The 26194-nt window shown below is 39.7% G+C and overlaps 1 protein-coding gene across 1 annotated transcript; it reads left to right on the top strand.

Moving 5' to 3' along the window:
* The first annotated feature begins 370 nt into the window (after positions 1–370).
* On the top strand, positions 371–26194 carry LOC137286698 (probable U3 small nucleolar RNA-associated protein 11). The gene is made up of 8 exons (XM_067818677.1): positions 371–637; positions 888–949; positions 3734–3836; positions 7821–7937; positions 11011–11104; positions 11375–11505; positions 24397–24507; positions 26046–26194. The coding sequence occupies exons 1-8, from the start codon at positions 578–580 to the stop codon at positions 26130–26132; spliced, it is 765 nt and encodes a 254-aa protein (XP_067674778.1). The 5' UTR covers positions 371–577; the 3' UTR covers positions 26133–26194.

Genomic DNA, 26194 nt, shown 5'->3' with positions numbered 1-26194 from the left:
ATAAAGGTTGTCACATATTGTTTATAACATATAGCAAAAGCTAAGATGAACTTAACTTCTTTTGCATGCGCGACTCATGTATCCCGTATTATAGACTTATGGCCTTTTCACTGAATAAACTGTCTACCAGTTTTTCACTATCTTTCAACACTGACACCGCCCATATTTATAGACCGTCCGTTATAAATTATTCACAAAACACCTATGCATGGTATTGCATACACATTATTTTATTAAAAACATTTAATGTTTTATGCAGATGTTGTTTATGAAAACGAGCTTTTCAACGTGTGTAGTTTTTTGTTTGTTTGTTTTGTTTTGGTGTAAAAGAGACACAAATGTTTCACATGAAACTTGAAACCAGTGTTTTGCTTCGTATAGTTCTGTCAAGGTGTTGACAGCATGTGTTCACTAAAGCAGACAAAATGAACGGAGTTTCACCAATCATCAGTTACGTCCCCTGTTGAAGCTCTCGTGAGAAAAGGGCTAAAAATAGTCAACTTCCGTTCTTTTTCTCACACGTGAAATATTGTGTGTTGATATATTTAAGAGCACCGTTCAGATTGAAAATACAACCATGGCGTCTTTTACGAAGGCAAACAAAGCAATGCGTCGGACATACAAAGAAAGAAGTCAGGTAAAGTATTTCCAAACCGAGAAATGTCGTGTGTTTATTAAATAACATGGCAGGATTGCCACGAAAATAGAAAACGTCAATGTTTACAAAGTTTGCATGTGCATGTAATACATTATATAGATATCACAGGTAGATTGACTTTATATAATGCACTACACTGTCCTGATAAATTGCACATCACTTCAAGTATTTGTCAGATGAATCTTGAGCAGTTGAATGAAAACTGATGTATTCAACCTCCATTTTCCAGCCTGAATCCAGAGCAAAATTGGGAATGTTAGAGAAGAAAAGGGATTACAAAGAAAGAGCAGAGTAAGTACATGTCGCTGTGTTTTAATTGTAATTGTATAAAATGAAATAAACTGCTATGACAACGAGTTAATTATAGCCTATATAGGCATAACCAGTCATTTGTTATGGGAATTTTTCAACCAAATTTGGTGTTACTAGAATGCAGTTTCAATAAAAACCAAACACTTTGATTTTCATTTAAAAGAATTTTATTAAAATGTTCTTAGATTTTTTTCAGCCATTTTTGGGTGTTAGGAACATTTTAAAAATATTTCTGCACTACCAAAAATTATGTTTTAGTATTCTACTTCTGTAATGGTGTCCTGTCTATCCATTTTGGTGATAGTAGTGACACATTTACAACATACAATATGGAAATCTGTCCCTGTAAGAGTAGCACTATATCAATAATTTTTACACTTTTTTGCTTTTTTATACTAAGTTTTCATGATTAATGTCTAAAGGTGAGTAAAAATCATTAAAATAAGCATACATATACATTGTCATAGTACAACAGGCCTTTCTATCCCAAACGAGTGACAGTAAAATTTGAAAAAAAGAATATTTTACAGCTTTTATGAAAATTTACGTTCGACCTTAAATTTTGAGGGTCATGTGATACAAACATATATAAATGTCTTTAGAAGAATATCTAGTGTTCTACCTGTGAAATTTTACATGAAATTTTATGTGGAGCTAGGGCAAGGGATAATGTGTCAAAATACACTTTGTTTTGACACAAAACATTATTTAAAAAATTGTTAGCATTCAAACACCTGTTCCATCAAAAGGTTACCTCATTTCTTTCCGGCCATATATTTGCTAGGGTAATTTTTCAAAATATTTCTGCACTTCTGAAAAATATTGATAGACTTGTTTATTGGCCCCAAGCCTGTCTTTGTTGCAACAAAAGTAATATATCTAACACATACAACTGTAAAATCTGTAACTGATGGAGTACTACCCAACTCGGCTGTTTCAACACCATCATAAACATATGACATGTAGTAATGTAGTAATGACTAGAAAAAGACAATGACTGTATACAAGGCAAGTTTGATGTTAACAAAAGTTTGTCAAAATAAGTAACAACCAAGTAAAATGTAAGGGCTTCTTGCTCCTTTCTTGTTCTTTCAACTCTATCACAAGTTATCAATACATGGCAGGTATAAATGCCTCAAAGAAATCCTGACAACAGAATACAGGCCAAGATGCATGTTAATCATGCAAATCTGATATAACACTAGCCACCAATCTGTGTCACTCTGCAAAACATAAGTAGCCTGGCTTTATCTCTTTCTTCTCTTCATTTGGTCAGCTCCTGCAACTGAAAATGATGGAAACAACACAACATAAATTGGAGACAATACAACATAAAATGTCGCCATGCTCAACTGTCAAATGTTACTAACTTGTGTATACAAACAGTAACTCAATCACATTTCAAGTCACTAACTGTTAGTAGTATTTCGTTTTTGATAACCATGTCAATTTCATAAAAAAAGTACGTCAAGTCAGTGTCAGTGTGCATGTTATTTATTTACACCAAATTTGTGTTAAAATAGGATTGATCGGCGGTAATAAATGGCTTATATCCATTCATTAGTTCAAGATACATCATATCGCATGTATGAAATATGTTGTCACTCTCCTATTTCGCACCAAGGATGATATATCCATGCTTGTTGACAAATAGTTGAAATACGATCTCCACTGGCAGGCTCTGTATGCATCCTGGTTCCTGGGCCTCTCAATTTAAATGAACCAGGATGGTTGCTTCATCGTAAGCGAAAGTTACTTCCTCCTTTCCATTTTTATTTCGAGATCAACACGTTCTTTAAAAAAATACAATTACTAATGCTATTTGAAGCTGTATAATTCTTCTAACTATGAGAATTTTTATGTGCGCTTTGCATAAATATGTTTTTTTACACTTCTGAAGTTTTTACCTTCACAAAGTCAACATTTGACGTCACATTTCTCAAATTATGAAAAAAGGTGTGTCTAGCATTGTTATCCTTCTTTCCATTGGTTCATTTGTATTCTCTGTGCAATCAGAGACAACGTTACAAATGCACGTAAAAGCATCCCCCTGTTTTTCACACCGTTTTCTGACCATGTTTTTGTGCTTACAAGAAGAGCTGTTTCAGTTATCTCACCTGACTGGATATCGCCAGTAACTGTCCCAGGTATCGATTCCAAGGAATTCTAGGGAACTGTCTTCTTTTACGTAGGCAGTGTAAACATTTCCAACATCTTCAACTGAAGCATCATTTCATTCTGGGTGTCTGTAGACTTTCTGATGGTCTGTAATCATTTTGACATGTTTATGTGACATATAGAAGCTCATTGGGTAATAAAATATGTCATATCAAAATTCAGGTAAATAAACAGTAAAACACAGTAAAGTTGTATCACCCATTATGACAATGAACTGGGCAATACATGCCCATGCATATCCAAAACTGAAACTGATAAACCCTTTTTCCATCCATGACCACTAGACACATTAAAAAATGTATATATTGGTACAGTAGACATTTGTATAATTTGAGACATTATCCGTATCAGTCAATATCCATAGCAATGACAAGGAAACAATGTTTGACACAGTTAATGGATGTGAGTTAAACAGGTTTTCAATAAGAACTGATTGTTTTTTGCTTCATCATGTCCTTGTGGCAACAATTGAGTAGGCTATTGTGTTTTGTTCTTTGAAATTAAACACCAGAAAAGGACCATGATCACTGATCGCTACTAGTACAAATCTTCAAGTTAGTGACATTTCCACATGTGTTATTCCAGTGATTTCCAGAGAAAACAGAAGACATTAAAAGCTCTGAAGCGCAAGGCAGAAGACAGAAATCCAGATGAGTTTTACTTCAACATGGTGAAAACTCAGAAAGTGGTGAGATATGTTTTGAATGTTTCTGGTGACTACTCATCAGCTCATTAGGTATTACCAATCTGGCTTAGAGCTGTTGGGGTGAATTGGTTTAGTGTGAACAAAAACTGTCCATAGTAATAATGTTTGGAAATGTGCAGCACATTTCATCAATATAACTTAACACAGGAAACAAACATTAATATTTTTAACTTACCTTACCATAGGGCTTATGCATATTACCTCAAGCATTGCTTAAAAGAGATCAGACAGTTGTTGATATGCCATTCTAGAGAATGGCTACCTCATGTATAGGCACGCCAATTTATAGGAATGGAAGTGACGGGATCTCCCTATCTGCGCATGCACGAACAATCCAAACACCTTCACTTCTACTTCAAGCGTCTTACCTGTCAGATGTGGGGGTTTTTTTTATTATGCTATTTTGCTCCTTGCTTTGCATTGAAGTTGTGTTTTGTTCTGGTAAGTATGTTTTTTCTGCCTTTTCCCTTGTTTTTTGGTGAAGATTACAGTATTTTTTCTTCACTTACCTGGCTACCTTGTGCTCTTCGACTTGCGGTCATTTGTCTTAGTCTCCATTTTGGTTGTCCTTATTCTTTGCACATGTTGGTAAATCTTGTATGCCAGTACATCTTCTTAACCACTTTGTGTTCTGTGTACGTAATTTTACTTTATATATCCATTTGTTGCTTGGTTTTTACGCTTTATGTGTTTCAGTGGGGGCAGCCATTTTGGTTGTTTACTCTCTGCTGTCTCGTTGCTAGGGTGTGCTTATTTTCTCTGCTGGAGTGTTAGTTTCATTCCTGCTGTAGGTTTTTTTTTCTAAATTCCCTTATGGCGTTTATCAAGTAAGTTATTTGTTTGTTTCTCTGCGTGTTGCAGCTTTGTTACCTGGCAGTTTTGCGCACTCTGCAAGGTGCAGAAGTCCGTCAAGGATCCATACCCTGGTGTCCGGATTGTGCGTGTGTTTATTGTACTGTTGATGATCGATGTCATCATTGTTCATCTCTCCCAATTCAGGAACTTAAGGCTTATCTGTCGGCAGAAAGGGAACAGTTCACTCAGAGGAAAGGAAAAATGTCTTCCCATGCTTCGGCTCTGGGATCCCGGTCGTCGGATGCCGGATGACCACCCATCACCATTGGCAACTCCGCCACCTCCATCGACTCTTGCTCTACCTCCTATACCACAGCGCTCCTCAGACACTTTAGTCGACCTCTCCCATCCGGACGCTCTCTCTCACCCTGAGGTTCAAACTCTTTTGAAAACCAGCACCATCGCCAGCGTTGCTCCCTACTGTGCCATCTACTCTTCAACGACGACAACATTCGTGTTCAAAGTTCGCCACATCCCAGGTTGCAGGAATGTACTGGCAGATGTCCTCTCCAGACCAGGCAGACCATAGCTGACAGAGTGGATGCTGCACCCGGAAGCTTTTCGTCTACTGTGTCAACAACACGACCAGCCACTCATCGACCTGTTCGCGACACGTCTCAAGAGTCAGCTTCCCTTGTGAGTGTCTCCCGTACCGGATCCACGGGCCTGACTCCATGTCCCTGTCGTGGGAGGGGCTGGAAGCTTAAGTGTTCACTCCACCAGTTCTTCTACCAGCGGTGGTAGCCAAGATCAAGTAGACCCGGCAGATTCATCTGCTTTTAGTCGCGCCCTGGTCGGCCAGACTTTGGTTCCCCGACTTGCGCCACCTCGTCAACAGAAACCCGTTACCACTACCGGATTGTCCGCATCTACTACGTCATGCACACAGTCATCTTCCGCATCCCGATCCGGCAAGGTTTCGTCTACACGTTTGGACCATCTGCAGAAAGCCTTGAGAGCAAAGGGTTACTCTATGGGGGTGGCAAAGGTTGCTGCTCTTGCGCACCGGGTATCTACTAGATCTCTGTATGATAATAAGTGGACATCCTTTGAGAAGTTTTGTACACTCAGAAAACAAAATCCTTTAACAGTGTCTCCTCAGTTTCTTGCGAAAGTTTTCCTCTACCTGAGAAGGTCCAAACATCTTCGAGGCAGTACCATTGCGACATACTTATCGGCTCTTAATTCTGTCCTAGCAGTCAAGTGGGACTGGCAGGTGTCCAAGGTGCTGGTACACCTCGCCATGTTGAAGGCATATCAGTTGGAGTATCAAAAGGTGAAGTTTCTTGAGGTTTAAATGTTGTTTTAGACCATCTCCCTGGTCCCCCTTATGAACCCTTGGAGAAGACTTCATTCGAGAATCTTTCGAAGGAGACGGTTTTCTTGTTGTCATTGGCCACTGCGGAAAGGGTCAGTGAGATTCATGCTCTGGATGTAAAGTTTGAACAAGCTCATTATGGCCGGGTTTATTTAGGTCTATTGTGGGATTTCGTCGCCAAAAACCAGCTCCCTGGACAACCAGACAGATTATTCTCCATCCCTCCACTGTCATCCATTCTAGTCCCTCAGGACTCCGATGAGCTTCTTCTTTGTCCAGTGTGGGTATTGAAAGTGTACATTTCCAGGTCAGCATCGAGAACACAGACCTGTAAAACACTTTTCATCCTGTTTTCTTCATCAGTGAAAGGAGAGGTGTTTAGAAATACTGTGGCGCTATGGTTACGTTCGAGCATTTTGGCGGCCTCGATGCAAGACACTTACCACATCCGTCAGCCAGCAACCCGCATGAGATTCAGGCCTTAGCATCCACCATGGCTCTTCACAGAAACTGCTCTGCACCAACAGTTATGGAGGAATGTTTTTGGTGGTCCTCCACTGTGTTTGCAAGTCACTACCTTCGTGATGTAGCATTCAAAGATGTGGAGGGTTTCCAGTCTTTCAGACCGTTGGTGGTGGCCCAACAACTCACCCGACCTTCCACCCATTAGGTAATTTTAATTATATTTCTGACCATGGGTTTTAAGGAAGCGTATGATCTGGTGAATTTTGTTTTGTCTGCTGATCTCTTTCGGAGTTTGGTTTTACTGAGGATTACTCCAGTTACCCAGTTTTCCAAGCGTCAGCTAGTCTCCTCGGTCTTGATTTCTTGAGACATGTTTGGTTTCTTCAGAAGCCTGACACCACCATCCTGTCTGTTGAATTCATATGCATAAGCCTTATGGTAAGGTAAGTTAGAAAATTATGAAAATCTAAATATTTTAGATATTTAAATACTTACCTTGCCATAGGGAGATTACGCCCACCCAGCAATGGAAGTTTTTTCCTCCCCACTCTGGACTTCTTTGGACTTATTTCTTTTCAGTAAAAGTGAAGTTTTTATTTATTGTTCGCACATGCGCGGATAGGGAGATCCTGTCACTTCTGTTCCTATACATGAGGTAGCCATTCACTAGAATGGCGTATCAACGACTGTCTGATCACTTTTAAGTGATGCTTGAGGTATTATACATAAGCCCTATGGTAAGGTAAGTATTTAAACATCTGAAATATTTAGATTTTAATGATTTTCAAATACTTCATGAATGATTGTGAAACACATCACTAACTGCTTAAACATAACACTATCTTTTATCAACGTTCAAAATATCTCCCTGCCCAACCGCCAATTATGGGTTTTTACAGTACAGGCTGCCATATTCTTAAATTTATCATATTTCAAGATAATAAATCTGTATTAATTCACTTGTAAAAATAGATGATGAATTCCAAAAAGGAATGAACTGAGCATGGCATCAGTGAGGTTTTACCCTTGTTTTGGTTGTATTCTGGGGACACCAGAACTTGCCTTCACAATTTTACCGATGTGAGGAATCAAATCTGGATCTTTGGCATGAACAAATGCTTTGGTCGCTTGGCTACCCCACTGCTCTCTATGAAGACATCCAAAACAATTTATTTCAACAATAACTGGTATTAAATAAGACTAAAGTATTTCTATTTCTTTCCTGTTCTAATCTATCAGTGATGGAAATGTCATGTAGGTGACAGTAAGATGCATTCATGCATGTGAACTAGTTTTGTATATATATCATTTTGTAATTGTCCCATTAGGATGGAGTGCATCAGAGACGTGAGAGTTCGGAGCCGATGAACACCGAGGAGCAGCTGAAACTGATGGAGACGCAGGATCTGAAATATGTCAACTTTAAACGATTCACAGAGAAAAAGGTAAGCAAAGTACACCTGTCGTAACACTATGGGGTTGCTAGGCAGGAAAATAGGTCCCTGCTCTCTTGACACAGATTGTCTGGTCTGCTGAAATATCAGAATTCACTGTGCAGAGTTATGTCCCTTGGGCATGCCAGAAACCAATGACTTTGGCTTTAAATATGGACTCATTGGTTCTACGCAAGTGGTAATCAGTTTGTGTTTCCCACCACATTAAAGGAACAATGTCACACTTTTTCAGCAATGTTTTTGTCTGAGATATGTTTACAGGGGCACTTCAGAATATTGATACAATAAAAGATCTATTATTCCTCATGACTTGCCTGGAATCAATAGTGGAAACTTTGAGACGAGCAGCCTCCAAACAGACGCCACTCGCATATGGAATGTTACCAAAGCTCTGTACATTGAAACTGTCATATGTGATGTTATTGATGTTTGCTGAACTGGCCTCAATCACAGGTTGCATTATAGCATGTCCCTACGGATTGTTCCAACTTCCAAGGGACACAGATCTAATGGGTCTGCACAAGAGTTCATTAAATGCACCATGGTATTAATTCGTTTTGAACTGCTTAATTTCATCTTGTAATCATAATATGTAAGGTTTCAGGAGTAAATTATCTGGTAGCTTTCCTAAAGGCTGATAGTTAGTATTAATGAGAGGAATGCAATACTAACTCCTAGAGAACTGTGATATAACTAGACTATCATTTGAAGCAGTGTTAAACTTGTCTCACTCAGTCACTTAATCACTCACTCTGCTTTTTTGTAAGAACCAGCTGATGGTTACTTGTGTTGTTTGATGCTCATTCCATCACCCACTGGTTTGTTATACCAGTATTTGTTTGTATACACAACAGGTTGTTGTGATGCAGGTGCAATAGCATTTGACAATAAGTCGAGTAACAGTAGATCATTCACAACTACTTACAAGACAACAGGAATGTTCTCATTCACAACTGAATATTTGTGTTGAATATTAGTGCAACAATATTTAGATAAAATACATGAAATAGATATACTTTGGCATCAAAACTCGAAAAGTTGTTGTAAAGAGTTGGCTTTGATCGGGAAACCAGCAGATGTGATCTACTGCTAGTGGCATAGAAGTGATCATATGACTTTCATGTATATATGAAACATTGTCCTATTCATTATTCAAACTTATTGCCTGTGTGGAGTCTCACATGAAGAATCTAGATTGTGTCTCGTAGAATGTTAGCGTAGGAAAGATTTATGGATGTCAACTTCTTTTTTGTGGAAAACACAAGGTTTCGGAGCATATGCTTGTTCCGTCATCACCTGATGTTATGTTTTCCACAATAAGGAGGTTGACATCCATAAATCTGGGTTTTCTTGTGCTTGCCACTTCTAAATGCCCTTCAAAACTTTAATATTAGCTCAGGTTTGATGAAATTCTTGACAGTTCTCATGAAGACAATAGCTCAGACTCAGACTCGTGTATTCAGTACTGCAGACCACTTGTACAATTACATCAGAACATTTTATTTTGTCACATGGATCTGATGTAGTAAACAGAACGAATAATTAAGAATGGTGTGCTTGAAATACCTGCTTCAAATATAATGATAGAAGTTTGACTGTTTGTGGATTTTGTGAAGAAATAAGTTTGATGAACTTACGTTTGTTTGGCAAAACAGAGGTCAACCATTTGAATTTAAATATCCATTCAAAGTGCAGAATATTTTGGACAGTAAAAACGTATTTGGACTTCATCTTAAATGTAGAGAGCCATGCAATGTTCACAGCAGATGTTACAGTCGTACTGATGTTTGTCCTTCCAATGGAGACAGAGGCCAAAAGATGCAGCCACTAAGAAGTTTTTTGATGTCTTTATTAGATGTGAATGGCAAGTAACAGTTCTGTTTGAGCTGCAGTCTTAAAAGCAAAGTGAAGACAGATTTTCGTAAATTATGGATTTGTTGTTTGTAAGGTATCGAGGTATGCATGTGTATAACATGGGTATAATTGACTCATGTGACATTTCCATTTGCGCAGATCAATGCTCATGCTTTTGATCACTGGATTGATTGGTCCAGACTCAGTTTTTCACGCACTGCCGCCAAGTAGCTGGAATATTGCGGCGTAAAACTCACTCACTTACTCGCTAACTCGCGAACTCTCTCATTCACTCACTCACTCACTGGCATGAATGCACCTGTGGAGTGTACAATTTCATATTTTCTAAAACTGCTAATGAATATAATGTGATGGTTGCTAATAAGTACCAAAACATCAGTTCCACACATTGGGGCATGATGGGCGAGCTGGCTAAGTTACCAGGCTAGTGATCTGGCGAGGTTGAGATGTCGGGATCGAGCCCACCTGTGGCCGGGTGTAAAAACCTTGGAGTCAGCTTTGTGGGCAGACTCTTTCAGTGTTGTCACAGCCCCTGGCATAAAGTTCACAACCCTGTGCACTTGAAAGAACCCGCGAATCCGTCGGTATATGACCAGATGGTGGCCAAATGAATATGTGAAAACACCTAGTTGTCGGTACAGCAACGTGCAGTGAACCTGGACAAAGTACTGTGATTATGTGTCCCAGTCCACCCAGGTTTGAATTGGTACCTTGTAAGGATGAGAGAGAATCAATAAACTCGGTGCCCCAAGTGGCAGCAAGAGTTGTATACGCCTCAGGGAGTGGAGAAATATGATGTGCTGTTGAGATTGGCATCCAATGGTCAAAGGAAAAATACCAGTGCCTTGAGCATGCATTAGTGTGTTGATATGTGTGCTATGTAAATATCCTATATCATATATGGCAAACTACAATAAACAAGGACAGTTTTTCACTTTGGTATAACATAATTGCTTATATACATTTCAGCTATGTTGTATATGTTACAAGGACCAAAATCCAAGAGTGTTGTAATTGTGAGTGTGTTATAGCAGTGTATGAAATAAGGCCTGTTTGACCACCTAGGACGGGCTACTTTTGTAACAGACAGTCTAAATTTACAGCTGGTCAGCCCGACGCCCTGTTGCAAGTGTTCTTTGTAGCACTAGAGATATATATTTTGTAATTTTTTTCTGCGGTTGGTTTACAGAAAGTTGAGAAGCTGAAATCATCACTACAGCTGATAGATGGCGAGAGCAAACCCAAAAACAAACACATCATCTTTGTTGACAGCAAGAAAGAAGGTGAGCAGTTGCCAAAATAATATTCATAATTCATCATTTATATAAGGGCTGTTTGTTACAGACTTCTATCTTGAGATTTCAGAAATAGACAGCCAGAAATTGATCCTGTGGCTGTGTATGGTTCCTGGAATTCAAATTGTCTGTAGTATACCTGATGCTACTGTAGAAGGTTCAATTCATTAATGATGTGAAATGTTATCAACAAATGATAAACAAATGAGAACTCCTTCACTTCACTCTGATCGTTTAACAAATTTCTCCTTTTTGTAGCCAAAAACTTTGATCCTGCCAAACATTTTGACACCCACCCAGCCTTTGTGAACAGAGCTTACAACCGTCCAACTCGCAGCATGCTGGAGTCGATGGACCTGAGTAAGATGATGGATGAAGAGATGCTGAAGGTGGGTCCTAGCTGTCACGTCACTATAACAACCTGCCCTGCCACTGGTCACAACCAGCCCAGTCACGTGACTTAACTGATTCTGTCACGTGGCACAACCAGCCCAGTCACATGACATAACCTGCCCTGCCACTGGTCACAACCAGCCCAGTCACGTGACATAACCAGTCCTGTCACATGACATAACCAGTCCTGTCACATGGCACAACCGGTCCAGTCACATGACATAACTCTACCTGTCACATGACACTACCATAACTGTTCCTGTCACATGACACAACCTGCACTGTCACATGACACAACCAGCCTGCTACATGACACTTCCTACACTGTCACATGACACTACCGGCCTGCAACATGACACTACCTGCACCTTCACATGACACAACTGGCCTGCAACATGACACTACCGGCACTGTTACATGTCACAACTGGTCTGCAACATGACACTACCTGCACTGTCACATGACACAACCTGTTTAGTTTGTTTTTTGAGAGTTACACAAAAGCCTTTTGCAGTGACAAAACATGTTTATGTTATGCAAAAGTCAAACTTATGGTCATGTCTTTGAGCGAGTTTAGATTTATGCGACACTCAGCAATATTCCAGCTATATGACAATGGTCTGTAAATAATCAAATCTGGAGCAGGCAATCCAGTGATCTACGACATGAGCATCTATCTGCTCAATTAGGATATGATGATGTGTGAACCAAGTTAGCAAGCAACCGTGCCCCATTCGTTGTCTCTTATGACAAGCATGAATTACTGAAGGTCAATTCTACCCTGGGCCTAAGATTTTCAATGCCCTCTTAGCGCTAAGATTGTCATAAGTTAATGTTAATGTATGGCACTTACGACTGTCTTAACACTAAGAGCTCTTAGAAAATCTAGGCCCAGGATCTTTACGTGTCTTTGTCTGTGAAAACATTTATTTTCACCCCTATGTCTAACATCCAATATCAGACAGCGTATTGACTGAAGGAAGAGTCAGAAAACATTTGATGAAAAGAGAATTAAAAGATTATCTGGTTACATTGATCTTTTACATTTCATAGTGGGTAAGGTATAATGCCAGCCACAGCAATAATCCAGCCCATTGTACCTGTGTTGGAAATAAAACCTGTGTATTCATTCTGACACATAAATGCATAAACCTCCTCTCTACTTACATGTATCTGATTATTTTGTTTTTGTGTAATCATTTTCAATAAAATTTAATGTTTTCTTCCTTTTTGTAAATTAATGCTGATTTTTTTCATTTGAAAAACATTAATCTTCACATTTCCAAAGGAATATGTTGAAAGTACATGGGCCACTGCATGCTTAGTGCAAAAGTATCTGACAATCAACAAATTAAATTGGCAAGTCCCACAGTGACATTTTTAAGACTCTCATGTTGAACTGACCCCAGAGGCATCGTAGTCCACTGCTTGTTTGCCTCACGAGTTAAGAGACATTTATACAATAACATTTCATAATAACACACCCATGGCAGTCAATCATACTGTTTGGGACAATTAGTTCTGAAGTGCATGGACCTCATAATCGGCCATTTTGGAGATATGAGGGAAATTAGCAATTTTTATTTCATTACCACTCTCGTCTGCATAAACCCTCCCAAAGTACCCCCAGGGGTGAGTGGGAGATCAAAGGTTATGTGTTAGGGCAGATGCCTCACAGCTTACCAGAAGAGAGGGCCAGCCTCTGCTGTCTCAGTGATTGGTGAATCGCTTCATGTAATTTGTCACATGCATTAAATGAATTGTGCATGTGAAATCATGGATAATTTTCACAAGATTAGTGGACATAATCTGTCAGGTTCATTCTTGATATTCAAGGATAAATCCCACAGCGATACTGTTTTCATTTGAGCTTTTTGTTTTCAGCCTGTTGTATTTCCAAGAAGGCTGAAACCGAAAACATGACATTTTATTTTCACAGGGTGGTGGGGTATCCTGAAGGTCAAAGTGTCCACTTGTTATGCTGAAGAACTGAGTTTGATTCCAAAATGTGTGAATTCCATTTTTGGTGCCCCCCATCCTGATGTTTCTGCAGTATTGCACAAAGCACCATAAGATCTCCCGCCCTCACTCGCTCATTTTCGTTTGATCTTTTTTTATATACATAGTGATTCCTTCGGAAGCTTATTTTTGAAAGTTGATGACAGTTAATTTCAAGGAGTGTCTCAGTCTGATGATAGTGGCAGTTGGCATGTGTAGAGCAAGGTGTGTCTCAGTCTGATGATAGCGGCAGTAGGCATGTGTGGAACAAGGTGTGTCTTAGTCTGATGATAGTGGCAGTAGGCATGTGTGGAGCAGGGAGCGTCTCAGTCTGATGATAGTGGCAGTAGACATGTGTAGAGCAAGGTGTGTCTCAGTCTGATGATAATGGCAGTAGACATGTGTAGAGCAAGGTGTGTCTCAGTCTGATGATAATGGCAGTTGGCATGTGTAGAGCAAAGAGCATGTCAGTCTGATGATAGTAGCTGTAAGCATGTGTAGAGCAAGGAGCATCTAAGTCTGATGATAGTGGCAGTAGGCATGTGTGGAGAAAGGAGCATCTCAGTCTGATGATAGTGGCAGTAGGCATGTGTGGAGAAAGGAGCATCTCAGTCTGATGATAGTGGCAGTAGGCATGTGTGGAGAAAGGAGCATGTAAGTCTGATGATAGTGGCAGTAGGCATGTGTGGAGAAAGGAGCATGTCAGCCTGATGATAGTGGCAGTAGGCATGTGTGGAGAAAGGAGCATGTCAGTCTGATGATAGTGGCAGTAGGCATGTGTGGAGAAAGGAGCATGTAAGTCTGATGATAGTGGCAGTAGGCATGTGTGGAGAAAGGAGCATCTAAGTCTGATGATAGTGGCAGTAGGCACGTGTGGAGAAAGGAGCATGTCTGTCTGATGATAGTGGCAGAAGACATGTGTAGAGCAAGGAGTATCTCAGTCTGATGATAATGTCTGATGATAGTGGCATTAGGCATGTGTAGAGCAATTAGCATCTAAGTCTGATGATCGTGGCAGTAGGCATGTGTAGACAAGGAGCATCTAAGTCTGATGATGGTGGCAGTAGGCATGTGTAGAGCAAGGAGTATCTCAGTCTGATGATAGTGACATTAGGCATGTGTACAGCAAGGAGCATGTCAGTCTGATGATAGTGGCAGTAGGCATGTGTAGAGCAAGGAGCATCTAAGTCTGATGATGGTGGCAGTAGGCATGTGTAGACAAGGAGCATCTAAGTCTGATGATAGTGGCAGTAGGCATGTGTGGAGAAAGGAGCATCTCAGTCTGATGATAGTGGCAGTAGGCATGTGTGGAGAAAGGAGCATCTCAGTCTGATGATAGTGGCAGTAGGCATGTGTGGAGAAAGGAGCATGTAAGTCTGATGATAGTGGCAGTAGGCATGTGTGGAGAAAGGAGCATGTCAGCCTGATGATAGTGGCAGTAGGCATGTGTGGAGAAAGGAGCATGTCAGTCTGATGATAGTGGCAGTAGGCATGTGTGGAGAAAGGAGCATGTAAGTCTGATGATAGTGGCAGTAGGCATGTGTGGAGAAAGGAGCATCTAAGTCTGATGATAGTGGCAGTAGGCACGTGTGGAGAAAGGAGCATGTCTGTCTGATGATAGTGGCAGAAGACATGTGTAGAGCAAGGAGTATCTCAGTCTGATGATAATGTCTGATGATAGTGGCATTAGGCATGTGTAGAGCAATTAGCATCTAAGTCTGATGATCGTGGCAGTAGGCATGTGTAGACAAGGAGCATCTAAGTCTGATGATGGTGGCAGTAGGCATGTGTAGAGCAAGGGGCATCTCAGTCTGATGATAGTGGCAGTAGGCATGTGTAGACAAGGAGCATCTAAGTCTGATGATGGTGGCAGTAGGCATGTGTAGAGCAAGGGGCATCTCAGTCTGATGATAGTGGCAGTAGGCATGTGTAGAGCAAGGAGTATCTCAGTCTGATGATAGTGACATTAGGCATGTGTAGAGCAAGGAGCATCTAAGTCTGATGATGGTGGCAGTAGGCATGTGTAGAGCAAGGAGTATCTAAGTCTGATGATAGTGTCTGATGATAGTGGCAGTAGGCATGTGTAGAGCAAGGAGCATCTAAGTCTGATGATCGTGGCAGTAGGAATGTGTAGACAAGGAGCATCTCAGTCTGATGATAGTGACATTAGGCATGTGTAGAGCAAGGAGCATCTAAGTCTGATGATAGTGGCAGTAGGCATGTGTAGAGCAAGGAGCATCTAAGTCTGATGATGGTGGCAGTAGGCATGTGTAGACAAGGAGCATCTAAGTCTGATGATAGTGGCAGTAGGCATGTGTAGAGCAAGGAGCATCTCAGTCTGATGATAGTGGCAGTAGGCATGTGTGGAGAAAGGAATATCTTGGCAGTAGGCATGTGTAGACAAGGAGCATCTAAGTCTGATGATGGTGACAGTAGGCATGTGTGAAGAAAGGAGCATCTCAGTCTGACTTTAATTGTTGCAGTAGGCATGTGTGGAGAAAGGTGTGTCTTAGTCTGATGATAGTGTCAGTAGGCATGTGTACAGCAAGGAGCATGTCAGTCTGATGATAGTGGCAGTAGGCATGTGTAGACAAGGAGCATCTCAGTCTGATGATAGTGACATTAGGCATGTGTAGAGCAAGGAGCATCTAAGTCTGATGATGGTGGCAGTAGGCATGTGTAGACAGGGAGCATCTAAGTCTGATGATAGTGGCAGTAGGCATGTGTAGAGCAAGGAGTATCTCAGTCTGATGATAGTGACATTAGGCATGTGTACAGCAAGGAGCATGTCAGTCTGATGATAGTGGCAGTAGGCATGTGTAGAGCAAGGAGCATCTAAGTCTGATGATGGTGGCAGTAGGCATGTGTAGACAAGGAGCATCTAAGTCTGATGATAGTGGCAGTAGGCATGTGTAGAGGAAGGAGTATCTCAGTCTGATGATAGTGACATTAGGCATGTGTTGAGCAAGGAGCATCTCAGTCTGATGATAGTGGCAGTAGGCATGTGTAGAGCAAGGAGCATCTCAGTCTGATGATAGTGGCAGTAGGCATGTGTGGAGAAAGGAATATCTTGGCAGTAGGCATGTGTAGACAAGGAGCATCTAAGTCTGATGATGGTGATAGTAGGCATGTGTGGAGAAAGGAGCATCTCAGTCTGACTTTGATTGTGGCAGTAGGCATGTGTGGAACAAGGTGTGTCTTAGTCTGATGATAGTGGCAGTAGGCATGTGTAGAGCAAGGAGCATCTCAGTCTGATGATAGTGGCAGTAGGCATGTGTAGAGAAAGGAGCATCTAAGTCTGATGATGGTGACAGTAGGCATGTGTAGACAAGGAGCATCTAAGTCTGATGATGGTAACAGTAGGCATGTGTGGAGAAAGGAGCATCTCAGTCTGACTTTAATAGTGGCAGTAGGCATGTGTGGAGAAAGGAATATCTTGGTCGTGGTGTTGTGGTGTTGAGTCGTCGAAGGCATCATCTGTTATTGATATCATTCTTTTGCAGTATTGCAAACAAGTTATTTGTCATTGTTTATTTATTTCATTTTGCACATTCATCTGGTTTGATTGTTATTGCATGGAAAGCATGAAAGATGGTGTTACTCTGTCATTTCAGGCTGCCCTAGCACCAGGTGCTCCCTTCTGTCACAGACTGGTTTGCTCTGCTGAATGTCTGTAGCCATAACAGCTCAACTATGCATTTTTCAGCTATTGTACATTGTTTTTGTTAAAAAGATACTTTTCACTCCCATAGAATTTCTAAATCCTGCATTTGGGAAAATAAATATTTTCAAACATGTTTTTGTGACATTAGGTTCCAGTCTGTTTGGAAGTAAACAAAGATTAGTTATGCGTCTGGTATCTGCATATTCAAGTGATATGCTTGTTTCTGTAATTTGCATATTTCTTTTTCAGTCTGGAACCATTTGTTCATGCACTGTTGATATTTTTTCTGGATGTTTGCATACTATTTGTGTAAAATTCTGTGTGTGCAACCTGTTCAGTTCATTGGAGCTTGAACTGAATGTAAAGTCATTGTACAGTATAGAGCTTTCCTTTAACAGTTGAATCTACACGGAAATATGAGAGTATTTTCAGCAGAATATATTCATTTCTGAATTGTATTTGACATGCCTTTGAATATTATTATTTCTACTGAAAATCTAAAATCTTTATTGAGAGTCATTTCACAAAAACACTTTACAAAGAAAACAACAGAAAATAGAAAGTAACATAACTAAATATCTTTTTTGGAAGATGAAAACTGTCGCAGCAAGTTCGTGATCAGTTGCCAATGGGACATCACTCACTCCATGTTAGTACATTTCTTAAATTGTCACTGTTTTTGCACTCCTCTGGACATTGTCTTGACAATGACATGGATGGATATATATGACTACAGGATATCATGATGCTTAGTATTACTATTATTATTATGCTTTCCCGATAATATCATAATAAACATGATAATCAAGATAATGACTAGCCACTAAATGTCTCCATAAATTGGAGTTATTCTGTTTACAAATATTTTACCTCTAAATAAATACTAAAGTCACTCAGCAAACATGCTGATTTGTTTATTCCCAACACTTTGATTACTCGCCACAAGTAATCATAATTATGTCCCATTCATAAACTGGAACTTCCGCAGTTTTGAAAAAAAGGACAATTTCTGTTAACATGATTAAAATAACCAATTTTGCTCCAAAAATTCAATACGTTTAATGCATTGAGTCTAATGTAGCAAATCGTCAATCATGAAGAATTCAGCACTTTCCTGCATTTTGGAAATCAATCTCTTCAAATGACCACAAAGGCTTTAAAAATTTGGACATGAAATCGGTGAATGCTTCGTCAGCACTCCCATCCTATCCATTGAAGGGAGAGTGGTTCACTTATGTCGTACTTGTATTTATTTAGTTAATTCCCCTGGTGTAATCCATGAGTTGTGAAGAACATGCTGGGTATCGCATTTCAAACACCCTTTCATTGAACAGGGGCTGTACAGGGTCGCATTTCACTCGTAGAATGGCTAGTCAAAACCACGCTGTTTTTCTATGAACCCGAGAGGCTCTTTTTTTGATTAAATGGTCGGCTAGTTTTCTTTGGACTCCTTGCAAGAGTTTGCTTAGCAATGAGAAAATATTTTCTCATAAAACTTTCTGGAGGGAGTTCCAATATTTTGTCAAAACATGTTATTTTTGCTAAAAAACTCAACATCTTCTTCAATCAGAGCTACGAACATATTGCAATAAGGGCTTTTCATTTTCATCCAATTTCTGACGAGCTCCTCGCCAAATTGGAGAAGAGAAAAGAGCAAGGGGGCTTTGATAAGCATGGTAGTGTTACTCTTTGTAATCCATTGCTCCATGGTTTAGCGATCGCTACTATGCGAGGGTGCTGTTTTGGTAATTGATCGACCTTTGTTTACACTGTAAGGCCTCTCATTGGGATCCCTGAGGGTCGGTGTGATGCAACGTCCCCTCGGAGGTGGGGGGCAACCCCATAGGTGAGTCAGTGGTATCACAGATGGGATGACTTTGTCTGATTTAACTGGACGTTGATTGAATTTGGATGGTTTTCATTACGCTCATTTTGACCATTAGCCCCCAAGTGCACTGTGTTGACAAAAACAGTCAGCTGATCGGCAGCGTCAATTTCGATATTGATTTCGCAAGCCTCCCAAGCCCCATAGTGATTCCCCTCGCTTCTTGTTGTCGGTTGAAGATTCCTCTCGATGGCGACTCGTTAATTTCTCCCCGACATCTACAAGGCATGTTTTGATGATCAGCATGCTCGGATGTTAGTTTCCCAATTTCAGTGTTTGTACAGTGGATGTCTGTCACCTCTGCACGTCTGTAGCTTGTCAGTCATGATAAATTGCCCACGCCATGTGATGGGCAGCTACAAGCGGAGTCACAATGAACAGCCTGTTATGCAGATTTGCCTTGCTTTGTTGCATCATGGCTATTAAACTGGCGAGGTGTAGATACACTTGAAATTGTGTTTGGGGGGCATTTTTTGTGTGTTTTTGACAAGCCATGTTTATTTCACATGTAGTCATGTCATTAAACGTGGCTCAACATCTCTCTCCGTCCTCCCATTTTTAATGTATCTATGGAGGCATATATCATACTGACAGCTGCGCTACTAAAGTTGGACTTAACAAGGGCTGCAACACATTTTACCCTGCCATCTGGTCAAACTTTGCATTTCTGGCCAGAACTGGTGTCTTCTCAAGACTCCATAGTGACAGAGATCATGCGGCCTAGGCTCTTGATTGTAGAGGAGAGGGGAGACAGGGTGGGAGAGACTAGTCTGTGGGCACTGTGACTTTAAAATGGTTATTTGTCTGTAAGAAGTAAGGGAAGAAGGGGGTGTATGGAACTAGAGGGCTGTAGATTTTGCTGGGGTGGCTGGGAAGGGCTGTAACTACACGGCAGCCAATAAAAGCCAGGAGGGGAACTAGTTAGAAAGCAGTAAAAGTATTGGGTGCTAACTACAGGGATATACCTTGGAGTTTTTTGGGGTGTGCCAATGCGCCACCTGGTTAAAATTTGTATGGGCCCCAGTTCTTGATTTATTGGAGAAAACATGCCTTTGAGGTTTGGGTAGACAATGTAGAACAGGCGTGAGAGGGAAATTTGTGGACCCCAATGGTTCTGCATTGTCTACAAATACCGAGGAGAAGTGTTTTCTTTAACATATATACCGTCAATGATGGATAATCACAATGCAGATGATCATTTAATGAAACTACATAACAAAAACTGAAGCACACATAAAATCAATTTTATGAATGACAGTAAATATAATTCAACCCGATTCCGTTAGTTGGCCGTGTTAGAGCATCTGTGTACAAATCTGAGAGTTACAGTTTCAGTCTTGCAAGGGAAAACATTTGCACTTTGAGCTTAATCTATATGATACTTTTTCTTGATTTCAAACACTCATATATACCCTTAAAAAATAGTAGGGAAACCTAAACTTTTAAGTCTGGTAGAAAGAAAACCCACTGAGGAACGTTACAATGACATTCGTCTTGTTACACAAATGATTATTCTCTGAAATGAACATATTTTACTGAAAAAATGTTCATAGTGCGAAAAAATAATATAATGAAATGGAGCCCTGAGACTTTCTTCATTTTCAGAAGCTAAGGAAATCTAGACTTGCCACATTTTCTAGACTTGCATGGGCTTTCTTGGATATATATACTTCAGGGTCTGTAGGACAGGCTATCGTCTTGTGTGTACAACATCATTTCACGATATCACCACACGCAAAAACCAAGCATGGAAAACACATGTACAACGTGAGAGCCACATGCTTGGTATGTCATTATGAATCCTCACATTTCCTGGCAGGTTGATAAATCACTGTAGACCTTTTTTTCTAATACTGTTCATGCATCTGTGCATGGTCAGGGTTTTCAGGGTCAAATCAAACACTGCTGAGAATTGTAAACCTGAAATTTCCAAGTCATACTCCAGTTACCTAACAAGGGGGATAACTGAATGAACAGCTTTGCTTCGAATGAAAAGAATTAAATCCATGTGGTGATGCATTCTCAAAACATCTATTATTATTATATCAACACTGATTCAGTCCCATATATATCCCAATTTCGACAATCGTACATTGAAAGTACGGTTCCCCTGCTTTTGTTAAGAGTATATAATGTGAATATTGATGTTCATATAGATTTAGGAAAAGATAACTGCAGAGAGTGAAACCTGGGAAGAGGTCATTCTGGCAGAAAGTAAAACCTGTCCCTACAAAACAAATACCTCATATGCGGTTATTCTGGAAAAACAAGAGATGACCTAATGTATAGTGTGAAGCACACTTCAGGTTTATGTAGGAGGGTCCATGTGCCCCACCAGATTAAGTTTAGGTGGGCCTCTCTTGGATTTGTGTTTGAAGTTTTCAGCTAAATGGTATTTACTTAATTTGAATGTTAATAAACTGTTTTGATAAGCTCATATTTTTTTTGTTGGGCTTTTGGCTGAAAGTTACCAAGTGCAAGACTTCTAGAAAAACACTCTCAGTGGCTGAACTTATTACAACAACCAGTCAGGGATATTATTGCATGTGGGTTAAAACTGGTTCACTTGCTCGTCTTTTGCTTGACTGCAGCAAACAATAAGAATATGTATTGCATTCTATTTACTTAGGCCACACTTGTATTTTTTGGATGCAGCATTTTCAAATGTTATTGTGTCCATGAGATACAACCCAAATTCTGTCAGTGGCAATTCATATTTTTGATGTGGAAATTCTGCACAAACGTACCCTATGTTCATCCCTGTAACTATTCAGTAGGTTGGAAAACTTTTGGGTGGTAACAAATCTTCAGATTGTACTTTCCAAATTACTGAACAAACTTCAAGTATATTTTGGTGTTTAATTCCCCCAGGATTCAAACCCACGTTCTTTAAGTGAGGCACCAAATACCAACACACAAAGTCACCAGACACCAGGCTTACCAACTCAGCCACGGTGGCTTTCATAAAATGGAAATTAATGATCAAATTAAAATTCATGTACTTTGTGTACCCCACTAACAAGTGTGAACTGGCCCACTCACAGAGATTGTCGCCCTCAGATCCCAAATTGGAATGACCTGTAAAAGTACTGCAGTTTGTGCTTGACTAAGAAACCCAAATTTGAAATTAGTTAGTCAGTGGACAGTGAGATTTGATCTAAATGTGATTGTAAAGTATTATTTGAGTGACTTGTTGGACACTTGAAGAAACATGGACATCATTCTGTCAGTACATGGGGGCGGTGGGTTAAACTAGAGGTTCAAGCATTAGCTCATGATGCCAAAGACCCGGGTTCAATTTCCCACATAGGTACAATGTGTGAAGCCCATTTCTGGTGTCCCCAAGGCTGATATTGCTGGAATATTTCTAAAAGTGTAGTAATACTAAAGTCACTCACTCACTCACTGAGGCAGTATTGGACTCAATGCACATTATTATGCCTGTTATGCATACAGAATTAGGAGGAGACATGGAATTGACATGCCCGCAGAACTCATGGTGTGGTTAAATCATGCAAGTTATTAACGTGTAGATGGATGTCAGAAAACTATCATCTGTGCTGGAATTCATTCAAAGTTTGGAGCAGTAGTGGTTGATTTTATTCCATCCCTCAGCAATTTCCCCTTTAGAAGCTAATAAATGCTTTTGACATGAGCATATTCTACTGATTTCTGATCTGTGCCCATTTCTTTGGTGTGCCAGGAGTGCGTTAGGTGATCATAGGTATATGTATAGGTGCCAGTATAGTGGGCGTGAACTTTTTCCTTTCCAACCTGAGAAGAATATCCTGAGTGCTGTACAATATGACTGAACAACGAGTTGATAGTCATCATCTTCTGTATTCATCAATACAAATAACATTTGAATTCATCTTAAGAGCAATGCCAGACGACCATCTGATGCCTATAATTTGCTGATATTTTATTCTGAAGCAAACTGAATAGCTCTTTCTTTCAATATAGGACCATAAATGGACGTGTTTTTACTGCGAGCAGTCAAAAGCCAGTCTAGTATCAGGGTGTTATTTTTGACAAATTTTACTGATTTCACATGTTTTGTTTTCAAAATGATGTTTTCTTCAAATTTTTGTTTGATACACTTGATCCTTTTGACAATTTGTAAGATGCCAATCTTATACGATCATGATACAAGTGACACATACCAATCAACAATTTACCTCACCTTCAGATTCTTAACTACACTCCACCTTACTTAATTGTAATCCACTGTGTTGTTAATGCATGTTCAGACAATCATCAGGAGAGCCAAGAAAGGGGATGCCAGTTTAGTGAGCATTAAGTACTGTACAAACAGAATTCTCCAGACTCTTGGAAATGTCTGACCTTGTTAACGTCATACAACCAGAGCAGCACCACAGAATTTTGATTATTTTTTTATTTCATTTTTGCCTCTATGGATAGTTTTAGTTTTTTTGTTTTCACAACCTAATTATTCCTTTTGAGTTAGTATATCCAGAAAGTAAGTTAAATTGAGGTTTGGAGACCTCTTCTGCTATGATTGATGGTAACATATGGATGCTATGGTAAATAAACTCATAGACATGAATAAGGGAACATATGAAAATAGTGTTTTACAAGACACTATTATGGATGACAACTTCTTCTTTTAACACGACGTTTCAAGGCTAATTCTTGCCCCTTCGTCAGGTGGATAATGAAAATAGTGTTCCTTTATTTATTTCCAGAATTTCACTCACAGTATAACTCACACCTTGTGAAGAAACCTGGGCTTCTGTTTCACAAAGTTCGTATCTTTTCATATAGCATCCTTATCTCCTACACTGCTATATACTATAAGAAATGTTAAGCTTGGCAAGAGCTTTGTGAAATGAGGCCCAGGAAAAGAATAGAGGAACACTTGTACGTTCATCTGTTCCCTTATATGTATGTTCATGTGTTTCCTTATGTGTACGTTCATCTGTTCCCTTATGTGTACGTTCATCTGTTCCCTTATGTGTACGTTCATCTGTTCCCTTATATGTATGTTCATCTGTTCCCTTATGTGTACGTTCATCTGTTCCCTTATCTGTATGTTCATCTGTTTCCTTATGTGTACGTTCATCTGTTCCCTTATGTGTACGTTCATCTGTTCCCTTATGTGTACGTTCATCTGTTCCCTTATGTGTATGTTCATCTGTTTCCTTATGTGTACATTCATCTGTTCCCTTATGTGTACGTTCATCTGTTCCCTTATGTGTACGTTCATCTGTTCCCTTATATGTTTCCATGAGTATATGATGCTTTTTCCATGTGTGTAGTACAGATGTACTATAGTTTGCATCTTGTTCACCATCAGTGTGTTGATATTGTTGCTTCCAGGACATCGCCGTGGCAACACACAAGCGCTACAGTGAGTTGGGCAAAAGGATAGAGAGAGAGAGGGACCTGAGTGTTGTTGCAGACAAGATGGAGACCAAGATACATCTAATGGTCAGTTGGTCAGACACAACATTAAAGTCCTGTTAGAAATGAGAATTTTTTTTTTTTCATGCTTGTCTCTATAGTTTTTGTAGTTGATATGGGAAAGTGTGAAATATCTGTTCAGTATACCTACAGTTCTAGTGGGAGGGAGACAGGAAAGGGTCTTTCCCTTGGAAAAAGGATTTTACTGAGGAGAGATTAAAAAAATGAACAATGCAAATTTTTTCAAAGTCCAAAGTGACATATTTGGAGCACGTCATGGCTTTGTGCAAAGTAGTGTGCAATGATATGATATTACAAAGGACACTTTTTAAATGCCCATTTGAAATTAGACTCACCTTCTGTATACTCGATAGCTGTTGTGAAAAAATAATAGTGTTCATGCTGAAACTGTTAAGGATGTAGCTACTATCAAGTCTCACAATAAGTATGACAAGAAACAGGTAGGAGGGGTCATCTCAAAAGCAAAACTGGGACAGGTGAAGCAGACGATGGTTGGGGTCAGGCTGGAGGATAGTGATATCAGCTAGGATATGATAATCCCATAGAGGAATTAAAGAAGGGAGGTACACGGCATGCCCTAACATATATCACAGTATCCTCGTGTATCAGTCTTCGGGTGATCATGCCACCTATGTATTTTGACAAATTTGATACAATGCTTTTCTGAGGGTATCAGGTATCATACTCTTTAACATGTCTTAACGTAAACTTCATGAAAGAAGACATGTAGGATGTTAATCAATAGATAAGACATTTTCAACACACATGAAAAAGCACAAAATATCTTTGACATGACCCCTTGCACCAGTAAGCAGCACATACATTTCATGCCAGGTGAGTCAACAGTCCATCGTTATAAAAGGCTGAGCGACCTTATTGCCATCTACAGTCTGACCTATTGTCATATTTTTACTAAGTTTGCCCAATTTTAGAGGCAAACATGCTTTCTAGTTATCCTCTAACACATCCCACTGAAAGCCCAGTTAAGCCAAAGTGAGTTATCATATACACTATTTGCAGTTGTGTAAATTAACAGGATACAACGTAACAGCCTAAAAACATTTGTTTTTCTATTTCTGACAGTAGACTTTAAAATACTTCTTGTTGATAGCAGTTATCATTGTTCACAAAAGTTTTATTACATAGCTGTTGTATGGTAAAGAGTTGAACAAGACTAAAGTTTTTTATTCTCTGTATTTCAATAATTGGCACATGGTAATTGAATATTTGGGTATTTAAGGTGTCCTATAGTTTAAGATGCCCTATTTCCCTGAGTTGCTTCCCTTAGCTTTGACAGGAGGCACTCTTTTGTGGTTTGAGGTCTGGATCTATGCTGTTTGAGAACAATTAATATATTGTTTCTCTGTCACCACCACGTGTCCTCATGCTGTGTTCCAGTTGAGAATTCAGCCTCAAACTCTCAAAACAGTTTTTTCTGTTGCAGTTACAGAAAGGAAGTCTGCGGGAAATTTTAGTCTGAAGATAAGTAAATATGTTTTCAAGTAAATTAATATTTTGAGATGTTCATTTCTCTTTTGTTTCAGGACAAGGAGGCTAAGAAGGAGAAGGTCAAGGACGAGACCAAGACTGCAGCCGCTCAGTACCGATGGAAGCCTGTCAGAAAGCAATAATACCACAACTGCTGTGCTTTTTGTACATGTTGTAAATAGTAAAGAAATATTTCACTATGTTC

This window comes from Haliotis asinina, chromosome 6 (assembly GCF_037392515.1).
Source record: "Haliotis asinina isolate JCU_RB_2024 chromosome 6, JCU_Hal_asi_v2, whole genome shotgun sequence".
Classification (NCBI taxonomy): Eukaryota; Metazoa; Mollusca; class Gastropoda; order Lepetellida; family Haliotidae; genus Haliotis; species Haliotis asinina.
The sequence above is the reverse complement of the archived record's forward strand: the minus strand, read 5'-3'. Positions and strand labels throughout refer to the sequence as shown.

What these genes read in the sequence shown, in the direction of transcription:
- LOC137286698 (XM_067818677.1), top strand. Translation starts at nt 578, where the DNA reads ATGGCGTCTTTTACGAAGGCAAACAAAGCAATGCGTCGGACATACAAA. An exon ending in AACGATTCACAGAGAAAAAG is followed by an intron (nt 7,938 to 11,010) that starts GTAAGCAAAGTA and finishes GTTGGTTTACAG; the next exon opens with AAAGTTGAGAAGCTGAAATC. An exon ending in TGGATGAAGAGATGCTGAAG is followed by an intron (nt 11,506 to 24,396) that starts GTGGGTCCTAGC and finishes TGTTGCTTCCAG; the next exon opens with GACATCGCCGTGGCAACACA.